At 39.6% G+C, this 27,596-nt stretch overlaps 1 protein-coding gene across 1 annotated transcript in view; it reads left to right on the top strand.

Moving 5' to 3' along the window:
• NUP210 (nucleoporin 210kDa) overlaps positions 1-27,596 on the top strand; it is a 148,948-nt gene that overhangs the window by 7,214 nt on the left and 114,138 nt on the right. Inside the window, exons 2-6 of the mRNA XM_015428914.1 lie at positions 1,470-1,606; positions 8,469-8,600; positions 12,026-12,122; positions 18,031-18,181; positions 26,265-26,397. Coding sequence (XP_015284400.1) covers positions 1,470-1,606; positions 8,469-8,600; positions 12,026-12,122; positions 18,031-18,181; positions 26,265-26,397 — 650 coding nt within the window. The remainder of the gene's footprint in view (positions 1-1,469; positions 1,607-8,468; positions 8,601-12,025; positions 12,123-18,030; positions 18,182-26,264; positions 26,398-27,596) is intronic.

Genomic DNA, 27,596 nt, shown 5'->3' on the forward strand with positions numbered 1-27,596 from the left:
TTTCCCTTTCCTCCTCCCTCTCTGTTTCTGAAGAAGTGTGCAGGCACACAAAAGCTTATACCTGGAATAAAACATTGGTCTTAAAAGTGCCACGAGCTTCCATTCCTCTCTTTCTTTCTCTTTCTCTGGCTCTTTCCTTCCTGCTCCCTCCCCAGAGGTGGAGGAGGAGGACCCCTCAGCTAGTCGAGGGAAGGGAGGCTTGGCTTTTTTCCTCTCCTCTGCAAAGTGGAAAATAAGAGAGCCTGGGCAAAAGGAGCTGCGAAGCAAGAACACGAAGCAACAGAGCCAGTTGCTCACGGGCCGGACAGGAGCCCTGCAGGGGCCAGATCTGGCTCACAGACTGTGCGTTTGACACCCCTGCTCTATTACATCACTTTTGAAAAAGTTGCTGAGAATGTAAGGAAAATCTTGCTGGACCAGGCTCAAGGTCTGTCTAGTCCAGTATCTTTTTTTCTGTCACAGTTATTCTGTAGATGCTTTTCAGAAGTCTGCAAGCATCACATTAAGTCAATAGATCTTCTCCATTGTGGAATTTAAAAATCCCTGAATTTCCTTCATGTTAGGTCTTTCTTCCCTATATGAATCTTCAAAGAATTGCTTAAATTTTTCCACTACTTGAGGAGGAGGATCTAACAGAAACCCTACTTAATTTCCTGCTAAAAGGTGTGGCAAAACTTTTCCCATCTAATGACCATATTTGAAAAAGATTTTGTTTCAAGCAAAGTAAGGATTTAGCTGTAAGGTATAATCATATAATTTAAGTTTGTCCTTGGTCAGTTCCATGTGCACTTGTAACTTGCAAGGACTATTACTTACAGTTTCTCCTCATATCTTGTTTGATCTTCTAATCACTTAACTCACATTTTCCTTTCTTTTTAGAATAAACCCTCTGACATATAAAATATCCTTTGAAATTGCCTCCCAGACCATTGTGAATTTAACTTCTTGAATGTGATTCTTATTTTTTTAAAAAATCTTTATCTTCTTATATGCTAAATCTACATTTTAGTAACAAAGTATTTAATTTCCATCCTTTTCTCTGTGGAGCTTTCTTTAATTAGAAATCCAGTATCTAAGAGAGAGTGGTCCGCACATTGGACTAATTATTTTATCTAAAAATATAGTCCATGCAAAAGGGAGAAATTCAGTTTCTCTCTGTCTCTAGGGTACTGTTATATTGTTGTTGACATTTGGTTTTGTGTTTTTTAATTGCTGGGTTTTTGTAAGCTTCCTTGAATCTCCTTTGGGGAGAAATCATAAAGTACAAATGTTCAAATTAAGGATGAAATCGACAAAACCTTTGTATATATGCAGTACCATTTGACAGAGCTGCTACAGGTTTATTTATTTATTTATTTGATTTTTACCTCGCCCTCAAGATAAGTTATACTTTGAATTTTGGTACGGTATTGCATATATACAAAGTTGAGTTATATTCCAGTGATTTTAAAGATATATATTTTTTGAAGGTCTTCTACCAGACCAGAAGTTGCCAGCATAGAAGCTGTAGAACAAGACAGTCGGCAGTGTTCTCAGAAGGCTGTTGTCCAGGCACGATCATCACAACCGACACGTCTTACAAGTATTATTTTGGCTGAAGATGTTAGTAAGTATAATGATGTTAGGCTTTTTAGAGCCTCTTATTATGAGTAAGTTCAATGTTTCTGTAGGGTTGGGACACACAGATGTCTTCTCCATAAGACCCTTAATGAATATATTGAGTGTTAGCAATGCACTTTCCCACTTACCTCTTTCAAATTTGGAACCAGTGAGGATGTGTGGGTGGAAAGACCCAGAACAATGGATTAGAACTGAAATTGGTGCAGAGTTCATTTATGCATCCTGCTTATTTCTACTAGAATGCACTACTTTCTTCCAGGACTGATTGATTTGGAATGATTTGAGCAGAGACATCTGCATCCATCTCAGCTTTCCTGTCATTTGATAGTCAGAAATGTGAAATGCTTGTTGTTGCAAGCACAAATATCCCAGAGATCAGGAAAGATGGAGAAGGCTTCATATATGTCTGTAGATGAGGGAAGGAGAGGGTACTGCAAGGGAGCAGGAATGAGCAAAGTATTTATTTATCTTCTGTAGGAAGAAGCTTAAAAGGTAAGAAAAGGCAATGTGCTTTAAACTGAAAAAAGAGAGAAAATGGCCCTGACCTGGATAGCCCAGGCAAGTCCGATTTCATCAAATCTTGGAAGCTAAGCAGGGCCAACCCTGGCAAGTACTTGGATGGGAGACCTCCAAGGAATACCAGGGCTGGGACGCAGGGACAGGCAGTAGCAAGCCACCTCCCTGAAACATCCAAGCCCTGCTAGGGATCACCAGAAGTCAACCAAGACTTCTGGACACACAAATACAGGCGCACACTCACATTCAAGCACATAAAATACTCACCAAAAAAGAGAGAAAAACTAATTAAAAAAAGAAATGGAAATGTGTGATAGATAGCATGGTAAGACTTGCATTAGTTAACTGTAAGATGTAAGACCATTTTGAGCTGATGATAGAGGTTCTAGGGAAAAAGCCCAATGAAAAAAGCTCACAGAGAAAAGCCCACGGTCATAAATGCCCATGTGGAAAAAAGCCCATACACATAAAAGCCCGCAAAGAAAAAACCCCGCATGGAAAGAAGCCCACATGGAAAAATGCCATGTAAAGCGCCATAGATATTTATAATGGTGGATAACCATTCAGCTCCACTTATGAGAATGAATAGGTATCCTGTATATATAATTGTCTTGAGCATTGGCCATTTCCAGCTCTCCCATGGGCTGTGCTATGCACTCTATCAGCCATTGGCCCATCAACCACCAATCAAGAGTACTCACGTCCCATTGCCTGGTTTCTGGGTCTGCTTCTCTCCCCCGCCCGCTTTCAGCCTGGACACTCTTCCCTCACAGAATTAACTATCGAAACAGCTGTCTCTCCTGATGAAGACATTTATCCTGCTTGGCTCCTGTGGGACTAACTTTTCACTCAGTGGCTTTTGCTAGGCAACCAAGCTTGGTTCTGTCAGTAAAAAGACAAAGGAAGTTTCCAGGCCTTTGTGAGGAACTCATTGGAGCCAGTCCTGACTAGGGTTGCCAGCTCCAGGTTGGGAAATTTCTGGATATTCTGTGTCTAAGGAAGCCAGTCTAAGGAAGCCAAAGTTTGGGGAGGGAAGAGGCCTCAGCTGAACAGAATGCCATAGAGTCCACCCTCCAAAGTAGTTATTTTCTCTGGGGTGGGGGCGGGAAGAGATCTGTTGTCTGGAGTTCAGTTGTGATACCCGGCAATCTCCAGGCTCCACCTGGAGGTTGGCTACCCTAGGCATAGGAGTTAGCGCTTTAGAGCAGGGTCTGCTAGACCCAGGTTCTTGCTGTGGAAGTTGAGTGGGTAATGTTGGACCAGTCACAGACTTTCAGCCTAACCTGCCTCACAGTGCAGATCAAAAGCGGGAGAGGAGAGTGATGTAAGCTGCTTTGGTCTCCACTGTAGAGAAATACTGTACTTTTCCTCCTGGGGAATCATTGCTGCCAATCTCCAGGTGAGGGCTGGCGATCACTCAGAATTACAGCTGTTCTCTAGATTGTAGAGATCATGGAAAGATAACGGTAGGTTGATGGTTGGCTGGGAAGGACATAGGGTTGCCACCTCCAGGTTGGGAGATTCCTGGAGATTTGAGGGGTGGAGCCTGGAGAGGGTGGGGTTTGAGAAGGAGTGGGACCTTAGACAGATACAATGCCATAAACTCCACCCTCCACCAGCCATTTCCTCCTCAGAAACTATTGCTGCCATTCTCTAAGTGAGGGCTGGAGATCACTCAGAATTAAAACTGCTCTCCAGATGTCAGAGATCAGTTCCCCTGGGCAAAATGGCTGCTTTGCTGAGTGGACTCTGAGTCATTAGACCCTGCTGAGGTCGCTTCCCTTCCTGATTGGGTCCCCCCGAGAATAACAAAACCATAAGATAACATTAAATAACAAATAATAATGGAAAAGGCAACCATGTCATCTAGTGCTCTTAATTCCCTATTTCACTGCAGTCATCCCAGTGTAAATTAGAAATGGTAAATTAATAAATTTAAAGTATTTAATTTTATTTAAAAATATTTCTATATATATATAAATATATAGTTTAATTTCTGTTATTGTTTTTCCTACTTAATAAAGTTCATTGATAACGAAATGGTCACTTTTATTTCCTGTATTTTCCCTTTCAAGCCTTTACACTCAAGAGCATTAAAGCCCTCTCCATACAGGCCACTTTTGTATAGTAATGAAGTGATTTACTAATAACATAGCAAAATTATTATTTGATTATAATTGATAAAATCACAACACAGATTGTTGCATGTGAATATAGGTAATGCCTATATTCATTCTCATAAATGGAGATGGTCATCTACCATTATAAATTATAAATATAATACAAATAAATATGTATTATGACGGCAGAAGATGAGCCCCTCAGGATGCTCAGCTGTGGATGTTTCTGATGGTGAAAGGAAAGTCTGATGCTGCAAAGAACAATACTGCATCGGAACCTGGAATGTAAGATCTATGAATCAAGGTAAGCTTGACGTGGTCAAAAATGAGATGGCAAGACTGAACATTGATATCCATCATAGGGGACTGGAAAGCTAAAGTAGGAAGTCAAAAGGTAACAAGAATAACAGACAAATTTGGCCTTGGAGAACAAAATGAAGCCGGGCAAAGGCTAACAGAGTTTTGTCAAGAGAACACACTGGTCATAGCAAACACCCTCTTCCAACAACCTAAGAGGCTACTCTACACATGGACATCACCAGATGGGCAACACATCAGATTGATTTTATAATTTGCAGTCAAAGATGGAGAAGCTCTATCCAGTCAGTAAAAACAAGACCTGGAGCTGACTGTGGCTCAGATCAGGAGCTCCTCATTGCAAAATTTAGACTTAAACTGAAGAAAGTTGGGAAAACCACTAGGCCATTCAGATTTGACCTAGATCAGATCCCTGATGAATATAGAATGGAGGTGAAAAAAATGGCTCAAGGGACTAGATTTGATAGAGTGCCTGAAGAACTATGGACAGAGGTTCGTGACATTGTACAGGAGGCAGCAATCAGCACCATCTCAAAGAAACAGAAATGCAAGAAAGCAAAGTGGCTGTCTGATGAGGCTTTACAAATAGCAGAGGAAAGAAGGAAAGTGAAAGGCAAAGGTGAAAAGGGAAAGATTTACCCAACTGAATGCAGATTTCCAGAGAACAGCAAGGAGAGATAAGGAGGCTTTCCTGAATGAACAATGCAAAGCAATAGAGGAAAACAATAGAATTGAAAGTCAAAGAAGAAGGGGATGGCAAAGGATGAGATGGTTAGACAGTGTTATCGAGACAAAGAACATGAAATTAAGCAAACTCCGGAGCACGACGGAAGACAGGAGGGCCTGGCGTGATGTGGTCCATGGGGTCGCGAAGAGTCGGACTCGACTGTGCAACTGAACAACAACATGGCGCTTTACATGGTGTTTTTCCATGTGGGCTTTTTTCCGTGTGGGCTTTTATGTGTATGGGCTTTTTTCCATGTGGGCTTATTTCCACGTGGGCTTTTTTCCGGTCACCGATGATAGAACCTGGGTAGCGTCCATGTATTGATGGAGAGAGTTGAAACATGAATAACTGTTAAGTGGTAAACCTGTGTTCTTTGTGAATATTCAGTTCTGGGAATAACGTTACATTCCAATCTTATGCTTGTGCAGAAGTAAGTCCAACTGTATTCATAGGATCTTATTGTAGGGCTGTATGTAAATCACGACTTTTTAAAGCAATGGATACTTGGAAATCGTGATCTCTTTTGCATCCTTACAATTCTAAATGCAAGAGATGCATGAGAGTAACTCTCCATATGGTGAAACTGAGATAATATTTAGGAGTGAGAGTACTGGATTAAAAAAGTTTAATGGAGGACGGAATGGATGTGAAATAGATTGTGGAAGTCAGCATAGGTTTCTCAATACATTCTTGATTTGTACAGAGGCTTGGACCAGGTCTATGACTCAGTGATCTACAGTGACCCAGGGACATGCCTGAGCCATTCTAGAATGCAGCTTTGTATTTCCCAATCCCATTTATTTAATATTTTTACATTAAGTGAATACAGTCAACAGGATGGGATATGCAGTAAATCATGCAGTAAGGGTTGGATTGCAAAAATCTGATAAGAGACCTGAAACAAGGCATAAGCATTAACATGTCATATTAAATGATGCAGAAATCAGGATCATACTTACACCAACAGACAGTACATACTATATACAGCTGTATAGTGCATAGTTCCTGTTCCTTTATGAAAGCAGCTTTCTGAACCATTTCATTACAGTACAGTCCTATTAGGTATTTTTAAAAGCTGTCCTGAATAATTCAATTTTGCATAGTGTGCAGAGTGCCAAACGAATGGGAGACTTTCTGACCACCTCAGGCAGGCCTTTCTGTAAGGTGTAGGCTGCAACTGAGAATTCATGTGTATGGGCAGTTGTTTTTGCCCATTTGTGGGTTGGCACCTGCAGAAAGCCCTGATCAGATGAGCAAAACTGTCATGGTGGAGCATGGGGGAGAGGTAGTCCTGCAGATATGAGGCACCAAGGCTATGAAGGGTATTAAATCCAGTAACTGATGGGCAACCAGTGGAATAACTGCAGAATGGGAGTAATATTCATGCTGCGTCCTAGTTCCTGATAATAACCAACCTGTAGCATTCTGTACAAACTAGAGTCTCCAGGTTGACTTTGTTGGGAAATCTGTGTACAGTGTATTACAGTAGTCTAGTGATTACCCAGCAGATAGGGGTTTTTTAGTGCCTTCTGGCTGTATCCAATGTGATCAGAGCATACAAATCAGGATTTTGTCTGGCCTCAAAATTCCCCAGCCTGTCAATTATGTTGACCTATTTGCAGGTCAAGGCAGTTTGTGAGATAGTATAGAATAGCTCAGGCATATCCCCAGTTATTCTAGGCTTTCAAATTGGATGCTCTATGTTCAGTAGGTAGTGGTTTGCCTAGCACCACCTGGTGAGCTCATGGTGGTGACAAGGTTTCAACCAGGCACTTCTGGTTCCCCCTCTAAGGAACAATCTACCACATCTTGAGTCCACCATGATGACATAGCACCATTTTTGAGCCATTTTTTAAACTTCTAAAAACTTCATAATGATTCTGCTTCTGACCACAACGTGGGGGAAATGAGGGGCTCCTGTGTCTCCCCACACTGTTTTTGAAATCCAAAATGGTGGCATGTTTTGAGTGCTGAAAACAGCATGGTAGGGAGACAGGAGCCCCTCATCCCCCATGTGCTATGTTCACCAGCAGGATTGAGAGCCTCACAGCATTTTAAAAGGGGAAAAAGACTCTAAAGTGGTGCTGTGTTCCCATGGTGGATTTGGGGTTTTGGTATTGTCCAGTTTGGCCCTAAGCCAGTGCAGTGTAAGTATAGAAAAAACAGTGCAGTTTTCATGAAATAAGTTCCTTTGAACATGTATTTGTTTTATCATTTTGAGATACTTTTATCAGAGTTAGTAGTAATGAAAGAATTAAAGGGATCTTTTACCTCATTTCATCATTTCCTTGTTGTGATTAATTAGGCAACATCCCCTTTAATTATCCAGTGGGAAACAATCATTTCTTTTTCTGGTCTATAATTGCAAGAAGTTTACATTCATCATTACGCTGATATTTATACCTCTTCATTAAATATGTTAAAGTACCTTTTGAATGGTAGTTGTACCAATAATATTTTAAACCTATGTGAGTAAATGCAACAGTTTGTTTATAGCTAGTAATAAAAATGTAAATCTGTTTGTTGGAATATAAGGGTGTTCTTATACAAAGAGTATGTGTTGTAAAGCTTTGAAAGTAATAGGTCTTGATTTGCCAGATCTTAAAGAATATATGAGGTAAGAATAAGTCAAAATGCCTCTGAAATGTTCATTTTCCTTCCTTCAAAGGAAGTCAAAAACATTTATCCATATTGTTTGAGAGACTAGCTTGTTATTTTGTTATTGCACAGTGATTGAGATAAGCGACTGGAGAAGAATGAAGGTTTGTTAGAGTGTCAGAGCATGATCTAGGAGACCCAGGTTCAAATCTCCAATCTGCCATGGAAGCTTGCTGGGTGACCTTGGGCCAGTCACACACTCTTAGCCTAACCTACTTCATAGAGTTGTTGTGATATTAATCTGAAGGGGATAAATCAAGATGGGTAGCTGTGTTAAGTCTGTCTGTAGCAGTAGAAAAGAGCAGTGAGCAGTGACTCATGAAAGCTCATACCCTGCCACATATTTATTTAGTCTTTAAGGCGCTACTGGACTCTTGCTCTTTTCTACTGAGGAAGGAGAGAATGTTGTACAGAACTTTGAATCTTTATTGGGAAGAATATTGGGGTATAAATGATGTAAATAAATAAATCAGATTGAGTAACATGGTGTTTTCTCATATCTCATCAAGTGACTGGTCAGGTGCTTCGCTGTGATGCTATAGTTGACATAATTCATGATATTCACATTGTGTCCACAACCAAAGAACTGTATCTTGAAGATTCACCACTGCAACTGAAAATTAGAGCATTAGATTCTGAAGGTAAGAGTTTTTGTTATATGGCATTTCATCTTTTGCTCTTCTTGCTCTTTTGCTCTTCTTGTGGCTGTAAAGACTACTTTTGTTTCAAAATTTATGGCTGCTGATTTTTTTGTTTTTACTATGAAATTAGGAAGGCTGGTATGGGTGAGGTTTTGAAATATCTAGTTTCCAAATATCTGTGCTTAGAAGCTGTCCTTTAAAGATCAAAGGAAAAATGAAATAAAGGAAGTCATGGTGCTGATCAATAACATCAATATTCGCTTACATTAGATAGCTGTGATGCTTTCTCATGAATTGGACTAATGGGCAGATGCTGGTATAGGAGATTGTTGTTTCTGTTTCCGGGGGTGTCAAACTGCCTATTAGACGTATTGTACATAATTAATGATATTCACATTGTGTTCACAACCAAAGAAGAGTCACCACTGCAACTGAAAATTCAAGCATTGTACTGTGTACAGTTCTGGTCACTGTATCTCAAAAAGGACATTGCAGAGCTGGAAACAGTACAGAGGAGGGCAACCAAAATGATAAGGGGGTTGGAGCACCTTCCCTATGAGGAAAGGCTGAAGAGCTTAGGACTTTCAGATTAGAAATAGGGGACATGATAGAGTTTAACCAGATTATGCATGGGGTGATGAGAGTTGACAAAGAGAACTTTGTATCTGTCTCCCAAAGTACTAGAACTTGACAGCATCCAATAAAGCTGATGGACAGTAGGCTCAGGATGGGCAGAAGGAAATACTGCTTTACACAGAGACTGATTAAAATGTGGAATTAGCTGCCAGAGTCCGTAGTGATGGCCACGGGAATAAACAGGTTTAAAAGGGGATTAGATAGATCAATTGCCACTAGCCATGGTAACTGAGGGGAACCTCCAATTCAGAGGCACTAATCCTCTGAATCCCAGAGCCAGGAGGTAACATCAGGTGAAGGCCTTGGTCTCTGTGCCCTGTTATGGCCATCCAGAGGAACTGGTTGGCCACTGTGTGAGACAGGACGCTGGACCAGATGGACTATTGGTCTGATCCAGCAGGGCTCTTCTTATGTTCTAAAAATCGTGTGCTATTGCAGTTCTCTGGCCAGTGTTAGAGGAGGAATTTCACTCTGCCAAATATCTGCTGCAAACACACAGCTTCAGCACTGTTCCATATTTTTGCATTTAAAAAAAACTATTTGCTTTGCTTTTCCATTACCTATCAACAATATTAATGAAAGATTTGTTTCAGTGTTGTATTGTTAAAGAATGTATTATGTATCAGTGTATTTTATATACGCTAACTTCAAGCCCTTTCAGCATGATTATATTTTTAAATAATAGTTTACAGTGGGGAGGCAGAATATAATATTCCACATTCCATTGTAGTCACTCAAGTTTCAAAGTAAAGTTCATTATAAAATGCTTTAGTGCAGACTAAGTAAGATTAAAGGCAAGCTAAAGCAAATAAGTGGTTTAAATAGTTATATGACATTTTAATTATAGGAATTTGGCAGTGAAATTAAAAATATTGAGTGTGCTTTAACAAAAAACATGCAGGCAGAAGAGGGTTTTTTGAGTTTTTTTGTATTTTTCGTGTGCGCGCGCATGTGTGTGTGTGAGCGTGTGTGTTCACCTGGAAATCATGGCAACGTCTGGTGACTGACCCCTACTGGGGGCCTGGAAGATATTCAGAGAGGTGGCTGAATGAAATCTGCCCTTATCCTCCCGACTGCTGGTATTCCAAGGAGATCTCTCATCCAAGCACTTGCCAGAGTTGACCCTGCTTAGCATCCAAGATCTCACAAGATTGGGCTTGTCTGGGATATCCAGGTCAGGGTGAAGAGATTGTTTAGAAATGAAAATGAAGTGATGGCTCAAAACCCAGATTTGTCAGAAGAAGGGGAAAGAAACCCTTTTCAGACTTGTGAATTTGTGTTACAAATTAGTTGTAGTAACAGTTAGATTTTTGCCTTGGGAATTGGTAAGAAGAAAGTATTAGAGTCATGTAGTAATAATTGTTGATGTGAAAAGACTGTAAGAGAAATGGTTTATGAATAGTCACTAACAGCACGGTTCTAAGCAAAAGCTACACTTTTCTATATCCATTGAGTTCAATGTATTTAGAAGGGTGTAACTCTGCTGAGGTACAGTGCGATTATGCAACCAAGAATGTTGTCTTAGCTTTAGATTAATGTCCATATGCCATTTCTACTCTTCATATTTCATTAGTTTTGGCCACGTTATTAGCATTTATAGAAGAAGAGCTACACAGCCGCTCTATCCTTCCTTCTGACTGAAAATTATAACACAATAGGCTACAGGATAAATGGCTTGAGGGACAGGGAGGAGTAAACATCTATGGTTTCTAAAAACTTCTTTGCAGGTAATAAGCAATATTTGTAATCAAAGTGTAGCCTGAACATTGACATCCCTGGGAGATGAGGTGTCAGTGTCCTGAAGCAGTGAGGAGCTGGCCTTCAATAATGGTTGTAGATCACCTCTCCCCCAAACTGGCAGGGGTTGATGTAATAGCTTTTAATGAATTATATGCAGTAGTAGCTCTTGAGATTTCAGAGACTTGCAGATTCCTAAGAGTTACTGTGGCAACACAATTACCTGTGCAGTGCAGTCTGTGAAAGGGTTCCGGTGTTACTTCCATTGGCTTCTTTGGACAAACAGCTGCTCATGCTAGTGGTCTAATTGCCATGAGCAATGTAACAGTTGGCAAAGATACCCTTTTAACTTTCAGTATTTGATTTCTTTCACCAATCATAATTCATATGCATAGGCTAGGAAAATGGAACAGCTTGAAACAGTTACTTACTGACATACTGCCCACTTATCAGTACTAGGAATAGGACTAGATTTTTAAAACCAGATATATGGTGTGTTGCAGACTTCTGTAGACTGTGGGATGCTTTGCATTCAGATTGTAGCTCATAGCATGCAGTGTTAAATGAAAAGAAAATGTACTTCTGGAAGATTAAATAATTTAAATTTAATCTCCTAAGGTTAATTATACATTAGTGGAAACTAAGCCTTGATTCATATTGCTTTCATGCCATTTCTAATTTCCCACGGCTTGCCTTATCAGTTACTTTCATTTTTTAAAAAGGTTTAGGTTACATTGTATATGATCTCAGCTCTACACCACAATTTTTTTAATATATTGCACTTGGCTTCTGTTAGTCAAGGGAAGGATGCTGTGACCAAAATTACTCTGTCTACAGTTCCTTAAACTTAGGCAGTAGAATTGTAAGTTAATTCTGCCATGGAAGTAATTATTCCACTTTTACAATAAAACTGTGGTACTGGTTCTTTAAGGTTCCATTTCATTTACCATCTGTTTTTCCTGCTTATTGTGCTTGCACAGGTAATTTCTAGGGTTTGGGAACAGTGTTTTGTTATCTGGCTTTTGATGCTTAATTTCTTGATTTGTTTAAAGGAAACACTTTTAGCACTTTGGCAGGGCTTGCTTTTGAATGGACAATCATGAAAGATCCAGAAGCTAATGGAGTCTCAGATTCCCATAATGCACTGCGGTGAGCATAATTTATATTTGTATTTGTAGACCTTAAGTTATTTTTGCATATCTGCTTTGATGCGTAAAGATGAGCAATAGCTGAATGGGTTGGCAAATGAAATCCCTTGCATATGCACTACCCAGCATCGTCCAGCAAAGGGAATGTGAGTAGTGCAGGGACCTGTGAATGCAGGTGGTTAGAGGGCTTGTCATTGAAGGATGCACAGTCAGGTGGGTGGGAAGGGAGACAGCAGCAGCATTTGGCAGAGGTGGGGAGGAGGACCCTGGGCACTCAAATCTGGAATCCAAAATCGAACCATCCCCTGGAGCCATCCTCTCTTAAGCCCCTTAATGCCTACATCCTTCTCCTTCCTAACCTACTCCAAACAGCTCCTGCCACAATTCTGTTTTCTTGGTTTCTGCTTCCTCTTGCATAAGCTACCTTGAGTCCAAGGAGTAAGCATTTTTAATTAATAAAACACCAAATATTCTTAACCTCATTTCCTTGGCAACCTACTTACCTATATACATCACTTCTGTTTGTTGCCTTGTTTGTCATCTAAACTCACTCTCCCACTGTTTTCCCTTCTTTCTTTTGCTTCTGTTCAGCCAGTGCCTGCTGTTGCAGGCACATTTTCACACCACCTCTTCAGAATGTGCATGGACCCTATATGCTGTTACGATCTGTACGCTGTCCCATTAAGCATTATTCTTTGCCTTTGTCCAAGCCACAGCACAGTAGAAATGAGGGAACAAATGTTGGTTGAGACGCTAGTTTTTAAAAAATACTAGCACAGAACAAACAGCATGGACTTTATTATGTTTATATCCCATCATAGTTCCATCGTGGCACTATGCATAGAGTTTATAGGAGATCTCCTATCTAAGCATTGACCACACTTACCTTAAGCAAAATTTCTGTATCATGTGCTTTTCCCTATCAAATTCTGGACTGTACATAGTTGCTGATGTACAGCTGCTGAACTGATGTACAGAAGCCTCAATTGTGAGTCACCCTTACTATGGTGTTCTCCATTACAGTTTCTGGTTTCCTCTCCTCCTCTGGGAAGGGGAGGTTGTCCAAGTATTTAAAAATTCAGTGCTTTTGGGGCAGCAGCGAATGGTAGAGACCATACATCTCTTCTTAGATCTAACTTGCAATTTAATCCTTATTACTTGCTATGGTGGTTCAGAAGTTTGACTGGCAACCAATGGCTGCATTCAGATATTGCAACAAAATGTGATTTGTTGAACAAGCCATGGTTGGCATAGCAGGTGATCATAACAAATGAGAGTTTGATTGGACCTCCTGATTTACTACCTGCTTTCCTCCTTTGTTGGTGCCAAGCAGAATTTCCAGGTGCTGTCCTGAGCCCTTGCACTGTCCTTCTATAGGCAAAGCATCATTAATCTCACTTCCATTGCAGTTTCTAGAGGAAAGGGATGCATGAGGAAGAGTCTCCTTCAAGAAAAACGTTACTTTCTCACAGTATTTCTCTCCATCTTCTCTGGTCAGGAAGGCAAAAAGAAAGCAACAAACTGACAAAACTAATACAATATATACCCAGCAGAGGCCTGGCCCATCAATCCAAACATGGTCCACTAGCCATACGTGTGTAAACGGTTTTTGCAATGCCATGCAAGCAGCAAAAGCGGGAAATTTACCGAGCCTTTTGTGGGCTTCCATAGATGATGCACAAATAAGTGGGTCAAAGGCTATGGTAATCTTACTGGTCTCAAGCTACCGCTACACATACCTTTATAAAGAGACTTTCATATTGGTGATTTGCAGTTAAAACTGAAATTCTCTTTAATGCTGCATATGAGTTAGTTAATTAAGACGTGCAATAATTGCATGTTCAGCATACATGCCATTAAAATTACTCTTAATTAAAACAAAGCGACTTCAGTAATACAAGGCCTGTGGCTCAGATCCACAAAGTAGCAATAAACTAAGGATTTTACTTTCTTTACATTGTTGGCTAATTCAAATAGTTCAAGGGAAAATTATGGGTTCTGGAAAGTGAGTCAGAAGTATTGATGGCTAGACAAACTTGTAGGATAGTAAAAACTGCCAAGTAGTATGCAGTAAGAATTATAGAAGTATGCCTCTTTTAGAGGAATCTACAGTTAGGATTTTATTCCCTAATGCTACATAGCTTCAGTAATAATCAATATTTTCATTCTCATTTTATTTATTTATTTAGTTGTATCCTGCCTTTCTGCCCTCACAAGGTCCATCAAGGCAGCTAACAATTGAAAACAGACATGATAAAAAAGCATTTTAAAACCATTACCCCTCAATGTACATCATTAAAACAATTAAAAACAGAGGTAAAATACATACATGATATAAAAACATCAATTAAAACGTTGGTTAGGAGGGAGGGATCACTGAGGAAATGGCAAATGAAACAAAAAAGCCTTCACTCACTGGCGGAAGACAGCAACAGACAGGGACAGATGAATCTCCCTTGGAAGAAAGTTCCAGAGCTTTGGTACCATGATCAAGAAGGCCCTCACCTGGGTTGCCACCTCCCTAATCTCTGAAGGTGGAGGCATCCAGAGCAGGGCCTCCAAAGATGATCATAGTGGTAGGGCAGGTTCATGAGGAAATAGGTGGTAGTTCTTCCAGGGACACCCAAAGCAAGGCCTCCGAAGATGATCGTAGTGGTTGGGGAGTAGGTGGTTCTTCAGGTAATCCTGCAAAGTAAAGGTGTATGAGTAAATGTGTTAGTTTATTGCTTCATTAGATTGCCTATTTAATTTGGCCATAGAATAAATACTTAGGATTCCACTGGAGGAGTTAATGGAAAGCGGTCGAGGAGTGGATTATTCTCCACTCACTCTTCCATCAGCAGCCTGATATTTGACCCCAAACTCCGCTCTGATGGTCAGTGAAGTCTTGCAAGCAAAGGTTGAGAGGTGGAATCACGTAAAATTTTTATCCCTCTTCTACTTTCAGCTTTCATCAGCAGGAAAGAGGCGGTTTTACTTGATTCCCCCACACACTACAACCTCCCACCTATTGATGCATGTTGCCTACAACACTTCTGATAATCCAAGAGGAGTTTGAATATAAATGCCAGGCTTCCTGGGAAAAGAGAGAAGTGAGGAATGATGTTTTCCCAACACCTCCCTCTTTGAGTGGATCCAACCTTATTTTATTCCATGGCTTCAGGGTTGATAGCAAGCCATAGAGTCATCCCTCTACAGACCTCTGACTTCCACTGTGGGGTCCATGCCCCCCAGAAGCACCATTATGGGGGGGTGCATTTTGAGTTTCAGTGGAAGGTGAGGAAATTGCACTTTGCAGATGGAAATCCTTCCAGCAGTGGAACTAATTCAAGCCACTGTATTTCAGTGGTTGCTTATTTGTGATTCTGGACAAGATGTTCAGAGTACTTGTTCTAAATTAATCTTTAATTCTGTTGAAAGATTTGGGATTATATCTGCTGTCAAACTCTCAAACAGCTCACAAATCTGTTAGTAGTGAAATCTGTGATCGACAGCTGACCGTGTGAGTTAACTTTCATGGCCTTCAGCTGCGAACATTAACAGCAAAACTGTGGGAAGAAGAAGTGTGACTCACTTGTATTTCTATTTTGTTGTTTGCATTGTCCCTAAAGGACACACACTCCATTTCAGACTTGAATTTTTTTTGTTTCATTTTCCATTTTGATTAAAACCCATTAACCTTAAATGATCTCCAAAAACAGTCTCTTTGGATATTTTTCAAGATCCTCATGTGTTTCTGTACTCCTGTTATTGATACTCTTTGAAAATTGTTCTTCAGTGAAGCTGAATCACGTTGTATATACCTATTTAGTTAGTATCCATCACCATAAATGAAACAACAGATGTTTCATTTGTTAATTTCCGTGGAGCCTCCAAAATACTTTTCTGTTATATTTTGGAATTTCTGACCATATTCAAGGAGTACTCAAAGCACTAAATCAAAATTTCCCCTGTTTCTGCACATTAGAGCCAACAAGAATATTAAATTGATGCTCTTAATCAGGAAGCAACATACAGTAAATTTATACTTCACTTCAACACTGCCATTTATTAAAAAATGAGCTTGGTGCAGATGAAGTTGAGCATGTTTGCTTTCAACAGGAAGGTTAATCATATGCTTAACTTTCTTTTAACTCCTTCGGGATTTAAATGTGTTGAAGCTTAGTAGAGCCATTTTTAAAAATGAAAAATACTGTGCCTTTCCACCAAAATTCAGACATCAGGATTACTTACGAACAGTTATTTAAAGCCGTAAAACAGTGTAAAATAATTAAAATTAGCCTCATAAATAAAAATAAAAAATGTGTAGTAGCTCAAAAAAGCAGGAGATAATTTTGTAACCCATTGAACATACTTACTTATTTTTTATCTAAATCCCAAAGAGGATTTTCACATGATTCCCCCCTCCACTTAATCATCACAACAACCCTGTGAGGTAGGTTAGGGTGAGAGATTGACAGGCCTAAGGTCACCTGGCAGGCTTCCATGGTTGAGTAAGGGATTCTGGTTATCCCAGGTCCTAGTCCAATGCTCTAACCACTACACTACACTCTACCACACCAACATGCCCATTATGTATTACCAAAGTCTCAAAGTTCTTAGATAAGCTGTTATGGGACCATGTGGTTCTTCACTGGAGCACCCCAGTCCTAGGCCCCTTCGGACTTCATAGGGGAAAACAGTAGGATAGGCTGAGAGATTATGATATGTCCAAGGTTACTTGGCATGCTTTCATGGTTGAGTAAAGGATTTTAACCTGGTTACCCTGGTCCTGGTCTGATGCTCTAATTACTACACCACACCAACATGCCGATTATACATTGCCAACTTAACAGCACTTTTAATTGCATTCAGAAGCAAAGTGGCAACAAGTGGCAATCTTCAAACACTGGCATTGTGCATTCAGCACAGTGAATACAAGTGAGTAACCTCAGTGTTTTGGGCCAGTTGCAGTTGCCAAATGTTTTTTCAAACGCAGCCCCATGTTTACATTGCAGTAAACCAAGGCATGATTTCTGTAGCTGGGTATAACCAAAAAAGGGGAGAAAAACACAACCCTGCACGAGAGAGGTAACCAAAAAGGTTGAAACAAAGACAAAGAAAGTAAAACATAACTATGCACATAGTGCAAATGTACAAAATATACTATATAATCTAATTACAACCACGAGTGCTAAAATATCATTTAAAAACAACAGTCCAATGGTTAAGCATATAAGTACCAATATAAAAACAAATGTCCATTCATATAAATACAGGTTAAAAGGTACATGATGTCTCCATATGCAAAAACCAATACCAAATGCATTTCAGCAATAAGCCTTCCTCAGTGATATAATTCAAACTGATCACTCCATTAATTTAATGAAGATATACATAAAACTGATCATACACAGAATGGAGCTTACTCACACTGAGATGTTCACCCATGGAGTAAGTGGGGTCAGATATTCTTGAGATACAACATGGACAACTCATCAAGATGTAAAATATTTCATTAGCCCATGGATCTTTTTAGGTCCAATCTGCAATGCTCATAGCTCCAATGGAGTGCTCCGGTACAACTAGGAAAGAATCAGCCAAATCAGAAAAGACTCAGTTTTAGGCTGAATACCATGTCTGGTCTTTGTATGTGATTAGATACACCCCCTCTAGTAACTTCTTTTGTTGTTGTTCAGTCGCACAGTCGAGTCCGACTCTTCGCAACCCCATGGACCAGCTCCCGCCAGGCCCTCCTGTCTTCCGCCGTCCTTTGAAGCTAGTAACTTCTGCATGCTGTTATATCAGGGAGAGATTTGAGGCTCACCAGGAGATGCTTCATATTTTACAGATGTTAATGTATTTGGTATATATGATTGTATTTCACTAGTAGTTAAAATACTCATAAACATAATGTCTAATATTTATAGTATCCTCAAGTTCTCAGAATCAACATATATACCACCTTCCTATATAATGAAGATGGAAAAGATTGCTAAACAAGGAGACATTGTTTTAGTGTCTGGCATGAAAACAGGAAGTTCAAAATTAAAAGCAAGAATACAGGAATCTTTTTATAAGGTAAGGTATCTAAATGTGATCCATTTTGTACAGCATTATCTTAACAAAATACATTTTCTTTTTTGCAACTACTGTTCACTGAAGTGGCATTAATGTCTGGTATAATTTTGGCACTGTATTCAAAGTAAAATTTAGGACTCCTATACTACCTTAAAAATTGGAAAATTTATTGTGCCATAAGATTCAGAAGCCAAAATGCATGATACATGTATATTGTGGAGGAAAGAGAAATTGGGAAGTGAGATTTTTAGAACGCTAAATCATAATGTTCTTAATGTTAATCTAAACGTTTTATCACTTGACTTTGTTGTATTTGGGTATTCAAAAATTCTTCTGGGATTGTCATTAGTTGCATGTGAATATCAGATTTTACTAAATTTGACTGTAACAAATTTAACTGGTTTTAAAATGTATAAATGGTTCTGATAATTTATGCCAATATGGTTCTGCTTGATTTGACTTGACTTGACTTGACTTGACTGTAACAGATACTTCGTTGTGATTCTTCTGCCCCTTTCCTGTTCTTTGTCTTTCTTTTACCATATACTTTGGTCCATTGTTTTTATATTATTTGAGAAGCTGTTTTTGCATAAATCCTTGGGATACTCCTCTCCATCAGTTGCTTCTGTTGTTAACAGTTTTGGGGAGCTAAAGAAGTGGAAATTGGTACACCCCTATTCATATCATTGTAATTATTACTGGCTAGATATGTTTTGTGAGTTTGTTATTGATGTTCTTTTACTTTTGCCTAGCAAGGGTGTTATGAACATAATATAACATTAAATAAGCAGATAATGGGCTCCATAGTCTTGAGTTTACAAGGATTAAAAATTGCAGAATGATGCATTGTTTTCTGCACATTATAGTTCCTTTGGGTATTCAGATGCCTGACAGGTAAAAATATATATCCATAACAAGTGTGGATTTTGCAAAGCCAACACCACTGTGGCAAAGTCAGCAGGATTCTGTTCTGGTATAACATTATCAGCAGAACTGTTTGTGTGTGTGTGTGTGTGTGTGTGTGTGGACTATTTGTAACATTAAATTTGCAGCAAATTAACTAGGGTTCCCATGGAAATGTCAAGTAATAAAAAGGAAATACACTCATTACTCATTTCGTGAAAATCTGTAACACTAGTAGTGTTACCAACTTTTCTGCTAGTGAACATGAGAGAGAAATAAGTACTTCGGTACTTATACTCCAATTTGAAATGAATTTTCCTTATTAAGTATTTTTAAAGTAATAAGCAACAGCTTTTGAAAGGACAATATCCATACAAATCCCATGATATGTTGTTGTGTTGTGTTTGTGTTTTTATACACAATTTTATACCACACAAAACAGGCAAAAGGCTTTTGTGAAATAGCCCGGAACAGGTATCTTGCACTGATCTTTCGAACCAGTTTCCAACCACTATTCTTTCATTTTCAGCCCCCCCTCTTTTTTGCTTAATGACAGATTTGTACCACTGCACTTTGGCTCTCACATATGGAAAAACATATTGAGGCACCCACATATGGAAGATGTCCTGAGTTTTATCCTGCATATCTCTTTTCCCACATCCCCAATCAATCTTCTTCACCCAACTCATATAAAAACATTAGCTACCACCATCTGTTTTTTCAAGCAACCAGAAAACTTTTTTAAAAATAATTTTCCATATAAGGATAAAAAGATTCCCAATATTATGGGGTTTTATTTTGGTAGCATAAACTAAAGTGAAAGGTAGGTAGGTAGAGTGTATTATGAAAAATCCTAGGCACAGAATTAAAACCAGAAAGTTAAAATAATGTGTTACAGCAGTAATCAGGATGTAAGGGGGACCCAATAGATGTTGTTTACCTTGACTTCCAGAAAACATTTGATAAAGCTCCTCATCAAAGGCTCCTAAATAAGCTCAATAGTTATGGAATAAAAGGAGAAGTCCTCTTGTGGATCAAAAACTGTCTAATTAATAGGAAACAGAGTGAGTATAAATGGGCAATTTTCACAGTGGAGGGTGGTAAGCAGTGGGGTACCACAGGGATCAGTATTAGGTCCAATGCTTTTTAACTTGTTCATTAATGACTTGAGGTTGGGAGTAAGCAGTGAAGTGACTAAATTTGCGGATGACACAAAATTGTTCAGAGTGGTGAAAACCAGGGAGGATTGTGAAGCACTCCAAAGGGATCTGTTGAGAATGGGTGACTGGGCACCAAATGGGGTTCAGTGTGGCCAAGATCAAAGTGATGCACATTGGAGCCAAAAATCCTAAATATAAATACATGTTGATGGGATCTGAACTGATGGAGACTGACCAAGAGAGAGATCTTGTAGTAGTTAATTCACTGAAAATGTCAAAACAATGTACGACGGCAATAAAAAAGGCCAACGCTATGTTGGGGATTATTAGGAAGGGAACTGAAAGCAAATCGGCCAGTATCATAATGCCCCTGTATAAATCAGTGGTGCGACCTCATTTGGAATACTGTGGCCCTGGTCACACGGGCAGGAAAATGCGGGGGGGGGGAAGCGTGGCTGTTTGCCCCAGAGCAAAATAACACGCGGTTGTGTGATCAGATGTCCTGTAGCGTGATCAGATGTTCTGTAGAGGTCCTGTGGTTAGGGGGGAGGTGCTGATCACAGGACAATCCTGCGGCGCGGCAAAGAAGCGGCCTCTCTATCAAAAGGCTCCGCGGGTTTAACCCCTTCCAGGGCTGCAGAGGAATGCAAACTGTGTCCTCCGTCCGGTCCCCTCCAGAAGCTTCAGCCAGGCCGCCCTCCCGCCACGTCCCTCTGCACCTCCCCCTCTGCCGCCCGGTGCAGAGAGTTCCTCTCGAGCAGGCCGAGGCAGGGGGGTCCTGTGATGGAACAAGGAACGCTCAGTTATTCTCTTAGTTCATTTATCCTTCACTGGCCTTACTTTTGCACCGTATTCTAAAAGGCCCTAGGATCCCTGAAAAGCTGCATCCAGGATGGATCTAGATGGATCTAGAAGAGACCATGGATGGAGAATAAGAGAACTAAGCAGAGGAGCACAGGCATCCTGGCTGAGTAAAGCTTTGATTGACACAGAGCAGGAGAAGGTCAGTGTGCGACTGCAATGAAAAAGCCCAATGCCACACTGTGGATTATTAGGAAGGGAATTGAAAACAAATCAGCCAGTATCATAATGCCCCTGTGTAAATCGATGGTCCGACCTCATTTGGAGTACTGTGTACAGTTCTGGTCACCACACCTCAAAAAGGATATTATAGCATTAGAAAAAGTGCAGAAAAGGGCAACTAGAATGATTAAAGGGCTCGAACACTTTCCCTGTGAAGAAAGGTCAAAGCACTTGGGGCTCTTTAGCTTGGAGAAACGATGACTAAGGGGTGACATGATCGAGGTTTACAAGATTATTCATGGGATAGAGCAGGTAGAGAAAGAAGTACTTTTCTTCCTTTCTTACAATACAAGAACTCGTGGGCACTCAATGAAATTGCTGAGCAGTCGGGTTAGAACGGATAAAAGGAAGTACTTCTTCACCCAAAGAGTAATTAACACATGGAATTTACTGCCACTGGAGATGGTGGTGGCTACAAGCATGGATGGTTTCAAGAGGGAATTGGATAAACATATGGAGCAGAGGTCCATCAGTGGCTATTAGCCACAAGGTGTTGCTCAAGTGGTTAAGACGCTGAACTGCAGACTGGAAAGCAAGAACTTGCAGTTCGAAAGCAAGAACTTGCAAGTAGATAAATAGGTACTGCTTCAGTGGGAAGGTAACAGCGTTCTGTGTGCCTCGGCCTCTAGTCATGCCGGCCACATGACCAAGGAAATGTCTTTGGACAGCTCTGGCTTTTCGGCTTGGAAATGGAGATGAGCACCGCATCCCTAGAGTTGGATTCGACTGAGTTTCGAGCAAGGGAAGACTTTACCTTTACCTATAGATAGGAACTCTAGGTCTGGGGCAAGTGATGCTCTGTATTGTTGATGCTTGGGGGGCAAGAGTGGGAGTGCTTCTAGTGTCCTGGCCCCACTCGTGGACCTTCTGATGGCACCCGGTATTTTTGGCCACTGTGGGACAGTGTTGAACTGGATGGGCCTGATCCAGCATTGGCTTCTCTTATGTTCTTGTACATTAGAAGGTAAAAATCAGAAAACGTCTTGAAAAATAGCAAAAGGTAATCAAAAGGTCGTTCTGCACTATCAAATGTATTGCAGTTACCTTGCTGCTATAACAGGAGACCCCAGACAACACTGTTATCAGTTTGTTCTCTTGTTCTTTCCCTTTCATGGTCCCATTTTCCTAGGAGCTGATTTATTCTGCTTGTTTTAATTTTGTATTGAATAGAATCTGTGTTTTGGGCACTGGCCTGTGCACTACTATTACACAGTGTTCTCAGGATGATGTGTTTGGTGCATCTTAGAAAATAGTTCCAGTTGGCAGCCTCCAAACTGATTGCTGTAGTCACCTACTTTTAAAAAAATGTTTTTGATTTATTCTGCTTGTTTTAATTTTGTATCGAATAGAATCACACTCTCTGTGTTGTGGGCACTGGCCTGTGCACTATTATTACACAGTGTTCCCCGGATGATGTGTTTGGTGCATCTTAGAAAATAGTTCCAGTTGGCAGCCTCCAAACTGATTGCTGTAGTCACCTACTTTTAGAAAAATGTTTTTGGTAGTGCTGCTCAGTGCTGCATGACACAGCTATATAGGAGGTATCTATAGCCCTGTTCAAATGAACAGAGTGATAGGAAGGTTTCATTGGAGCATTGGTGATAGCGCTACTAGCAGTTAGTTTTTAATGACAGTGTCATAATTTAATTTATGAACACTAGTAAGTGCTCAAAAATGTATAAGGTTGAACTCTGTGCTGCCTCTCATATAATGTGATAGTTATAAAAAACAATAAGAGGAGCTCTTTGGAGGATGAACCCGAGCAGTGTTCCCTCTAAGCTGAGTTGGTGTGAGCTAGCTCACAGTTTTTTAGCCTCTGGCTCACAGATTTTTGCCCTAGCTCAGGAAGGATGGCCTCAAAGCAAACTAATTCATGAAGCAACCTAATGGCTCGCTGACAACTTTAATGCCCATAGCTCACAAAGTAGGATTTGTGCTCACAAGACTCCACAGCTTAGAGGGAACATTGAACCCGAGTATGACTCAAGTGGCATAGGAGCTGGCCCCACGGTAGCCAGAATACATCTCTCTCTTATTTGGTGCAACAGTACCAAGAATTATATCACCATCGTTGGCTAAAGGCACAGCATAGACAGCTGTACTTTTCCATGTGAAATTTTTTTTGTAATAAAAATTTAGACTGGATGGTGTACAGTTATACAGGAAGATGAATCTAAAGAAAATTATAAATAAATGGAATTAATTGTATCTGAACACAATAACGTTTATGCTGCATCCATAATTTTCAGTGCTTAAAAAATGAAGTAATCACAGGTTCTGCAGGAAATTGTGGGTTGAGGAAGGGAAGGGAATAAACTATGAAGAAATTGCTCAAATAATATAGTTCTGCTCCCTGCCTCCAGCACTGTAACACAATATTATTCAGCTCTGGGGCTAAATGAGTAATTTCCTGCTCACCTAGCCTGGCCTAAATGTCTACTCTTTCCTCTCTGACCATTTTTCTGTCATGCTGGTGATGATCTATAAAGCGTAGGTGCTACTGTGAAACAATGTGTGTCCTGATTTTTGCACATTCAGAAGATATTGCAGTGTTAATTCCTAATCCCAGATTTTAAAATAGCAATGATTGTCTCTTTTTCTTCCTTTAAAATTTACCTCATGACTGGAGGATTTACCAAACCTTAATGGTTTCTTTCAGTTAACACCAGCGTGTATGTGGGAATACTTTTATTCATTCCTCCCCTAGGTCTTTTTTTTTAGATGTTTAACTTCAGTGATAGACAAGTTAGCATATATTTGAGTGAATTAATGTCAAGTTAATTCTATTTTAAAATTTATTTTCTTTATTTAGCATTTTATCTTATTGTGGAAGATTACAAGCTTATCCGTTTTTAAATTGGTTTGACTTTATTTGATTTACTAATTTTGTATTTTAACTGATTCCTCATCATAATGTTTCCCTGACTATATTGAGTGGGTTAGATCTTCTTTAGAAGTTGTCAAAAATCCCTTTTCACTATGTTCCTTGTAACTTTTGTGTGAGCTCACTGAAAGCTGAAAATTGTACTTCAGATATCTGCATGGCAATACAGATTGCTATTGCTTAAGTTAACTTGCCTTCTTTGATTATCATTGAAAAGTTGACATCCATTCCATTTCTCAAAGGGACAAACCTCTTGCTCTCAAGAAAATATAATTAAACCTATAGAATTTAGTAATACACATTCATTCTGAAAACTTCGCAATAGAATAGTGTTTTTCTGTTGTGCAGATAGATTGCTGTAGGTTATTTTTTAAAATATGGACCAATGGATAAAGCATGATAACTGAAAAACCCCAATTGTAAAATTTTAAAAACAAAAACAACTGTTTAAAAAACAGACCTGTTACTTAGAGAGCAATAATGACTAAACTTTGGGCTTCCTCATATGTCCAGACTGTGGCTGAGTTCAGACGGCCATTTCATCCGTTGCCATTCCCTTACGGATTTAAAGTGCATGATCAGACAGCAACAACTGTCTGTCATGCCACAGTCGTCTGAGTCCCTCCCCCCCTTTGCTGTGTACTTCTTTGAAATCTAAGAAAGTCCAGTCCTGTTGATCTGAGCTGGTTCCAAAACGGATTTCCTGCTGTCTGATAGCACCCAAGCGGTCAGGCAGGTCTGACTGGTCTCTTGTTTTCCAGCCGCCATTTTGTTTTACTAGTTAGCGAGGAGCACATAACTGCATATATGAACCTCTCTCACCCCTCCCCCCGGGGCTGCTCAAAATGTTGTTTTCTTTTTAAAAACTCTCAAGATAGCTTTTTTCTTTCCTTTGGGGAAGGGGTAAATTGAAAAGATTAGAGGGAGGATGGCTGTGAACTTCATATCCCAGCAGTTTCAGCAAGTGCTTGTGTGCATGCTCAGAAAGCAAACTTTGTTAAAGAAAGGGGGGGCAACATCCCCATGAACTACATATCCCAACAGGCTGATCAGTGCGTGTGGGCATGCTCCGAGGACAAACGTTTTTTAAAAAATGGCTGACTCCCTACCAGCTGCCATCTGATCATGTAAAAGCGCTTTGAAGTGTGCTAAAAAGGGTGAGTCTGATCAGAATTCTCTGTCACAAAATAATCTGACTCAATTAGAGGCAGGGCAACAGTGGATTGAAGTGCCCATCTGAACGCAGCCATAGTTATGTTTCAGAATGATGTTATAGTGTGCAGATGGCATTTGTGGTTTATCGTTAAAGTATTGTGTTCTGCCTTTTTGTAATGTCTTGAATTTTTATTTCACTATTGTAAGAAAATAGAGTTTGCCAACTTTTGTAGGAAAATAGACATGTACAGTCAGAAATCTAGTTTTATTTGCTCTTATATGAAGCCATGAAAGTTCAGTGATACTGCAAATTCATGCAAAACTAAAGTACAGTTTGTATGATTAATAATCTCATCGTTTATTTTTTAATGAAAGACATTTTTATCACTTATAGTTAATAGTTTCAGGGGGTAGCTATGTTGTGGGTAAGAAGTTATTTAAGGTAGGAGGCTGCCTGTAGGCGAAAAAAGGTTTGCCTCCCAATGCCTGTGAAAGAGGACTATCATTTTCCAGTTTAGGTTGTAGGTAATTAACAATGACTTGAACTGGTTTGATGTTCTGTATTTGTTTTGCTTGGGCCTGTTATGCAGCAGGTTATCCCTTTGTATCATTCTGGCTTTGTTGATTTGTTTCCTTACTACATCAGGTTGGTATTTGTAAGTCCAAAAATGTCTGGTGTAGATCTGCAGGTGAGAATCACTGTCTGAGGGATTGGAACAGATGTAGCTGTAGTGTAGAGCTTGGCTGTAGACAGTGGTTTGTTTGGTATGTTGAGGATGGTGACTGGAGATGTGTAGATAATTTCATGAAGGTTTATGAAGCTATTATTTCTTTGTAAATATATACATGTATGCTGAGAATTACTTTAATTTACATGTATTTTTCTTTTTACCAAAAGAATGTACGAGCTGCGGAAGTCAGATTGTTCATTTTGGAAAACATCCTTCTAAATCCAGCTTATGATATCTACCTGCTGGTAGGAATGTCAGTACAATACAAAGTTCAGAAAATAAGGCAAGGGAAGATTACAGGTTTGTGTTTTTCCAACTTTGATGTTTCATATTAGATGTAAAAAAATCTGCTGCAGACTGAAACACAAATCCACCCTATGTGTTCACAAACTTGTTATATTGGTGTAGTACAATTTACATCAGCATACAGTTCTAAGCAGACTTATACTCTTTTAAGTTTATTGAAGTCAGTAAGCTTAGAGGTGTGTAATGCTGTTAGGATAGCACTGTAGGTCTGCAATAATATTTGTAGTCTGCAAGATGTTGCCTGTCACATTTGGATGTCTCATTCAGTATTCACTCTGCTATATATTCCAAAGGTTTCATTAGGTTCATATCGACCTGAGTGCTATCTTACTACTCGTGCTCTGATATTATAATAGCCAGTGTGGTTTGTCTCAACAAAAAAAGTAATTCTTTTCTCTTTCTTATCAGTGAGACTTACCTGTGTTGTAGCTTGAAGTAGCAGGATTTGCCTTTACCACTAGCAGGTTGGAGTAGTGTATTTTGACATTGTGATTCTCTTTTAGTTAAACCTATTTGCATATTAAGCTTACACAACCCCGATGGTTCAAGATGACTAACAACATTTAAAACAGAGGGTGCTCTTTTTAAAACATATTTATGTCCCATCCTTCCTTCAAATAGCTCAGGGTGTCATATCTGGGGGTTGACTGATTTTATTCTCTTTAGAAACCTGTGTTGGATGTATGCTATGTTGTAGCTTAAATGGAAGCCCATGAGCTTCATAACTGTGGAACCAACCATGGCTATGACTGGAAGAGCAGAACCTAATCTTTTGAGACCAGGATCCACAGATTTACTTTACGGGTGCCCAGGTGCCTAGTGGGATTTATTTTTTGTTTACTTGTTTCATTGATTAACAGACCACTGCCCATCCTTCATTTACAACAAATCACAAACTAGTTAAAATTCTGTGTTTTCAGTTCTTAAAGTTTGCCTTTGTGAGCATGGCTTTGCCATACTACTTTGGAAATAATGTGAGAATTTCTAACACATTGTTTCACAATCAATTATCAGCTTTTCTTTTCTTTTTTCTTTTTTTAATTATCAGGTTTTCTGATAATGTAACATGCCTCTTTAATATCATTAAGCCATTACAATTTTTATTTTTTCCAGTTTCCTTGTTCAAGATATTGTTCCAGTTACTTCCTTAGGAGACAGGGAAAATTTGTGAGAGTGATCTCATGACTGGGAAA

Source organism: Gekko japonicus, unplaced genomic scaffold, assembly GCF_001447785.1.
Source record: "Gekko japonicus isolate JY-2015 unplaced genomic scaffold, Gekko_japonicus_V1.1 scaffold695, whole genome shotgun sequence".
NCBI lineage: Eukaryota > Metazoa > Chordata > Lepidosauria > Squamata > Gekkonidae > Gekko > Gekko japonicus.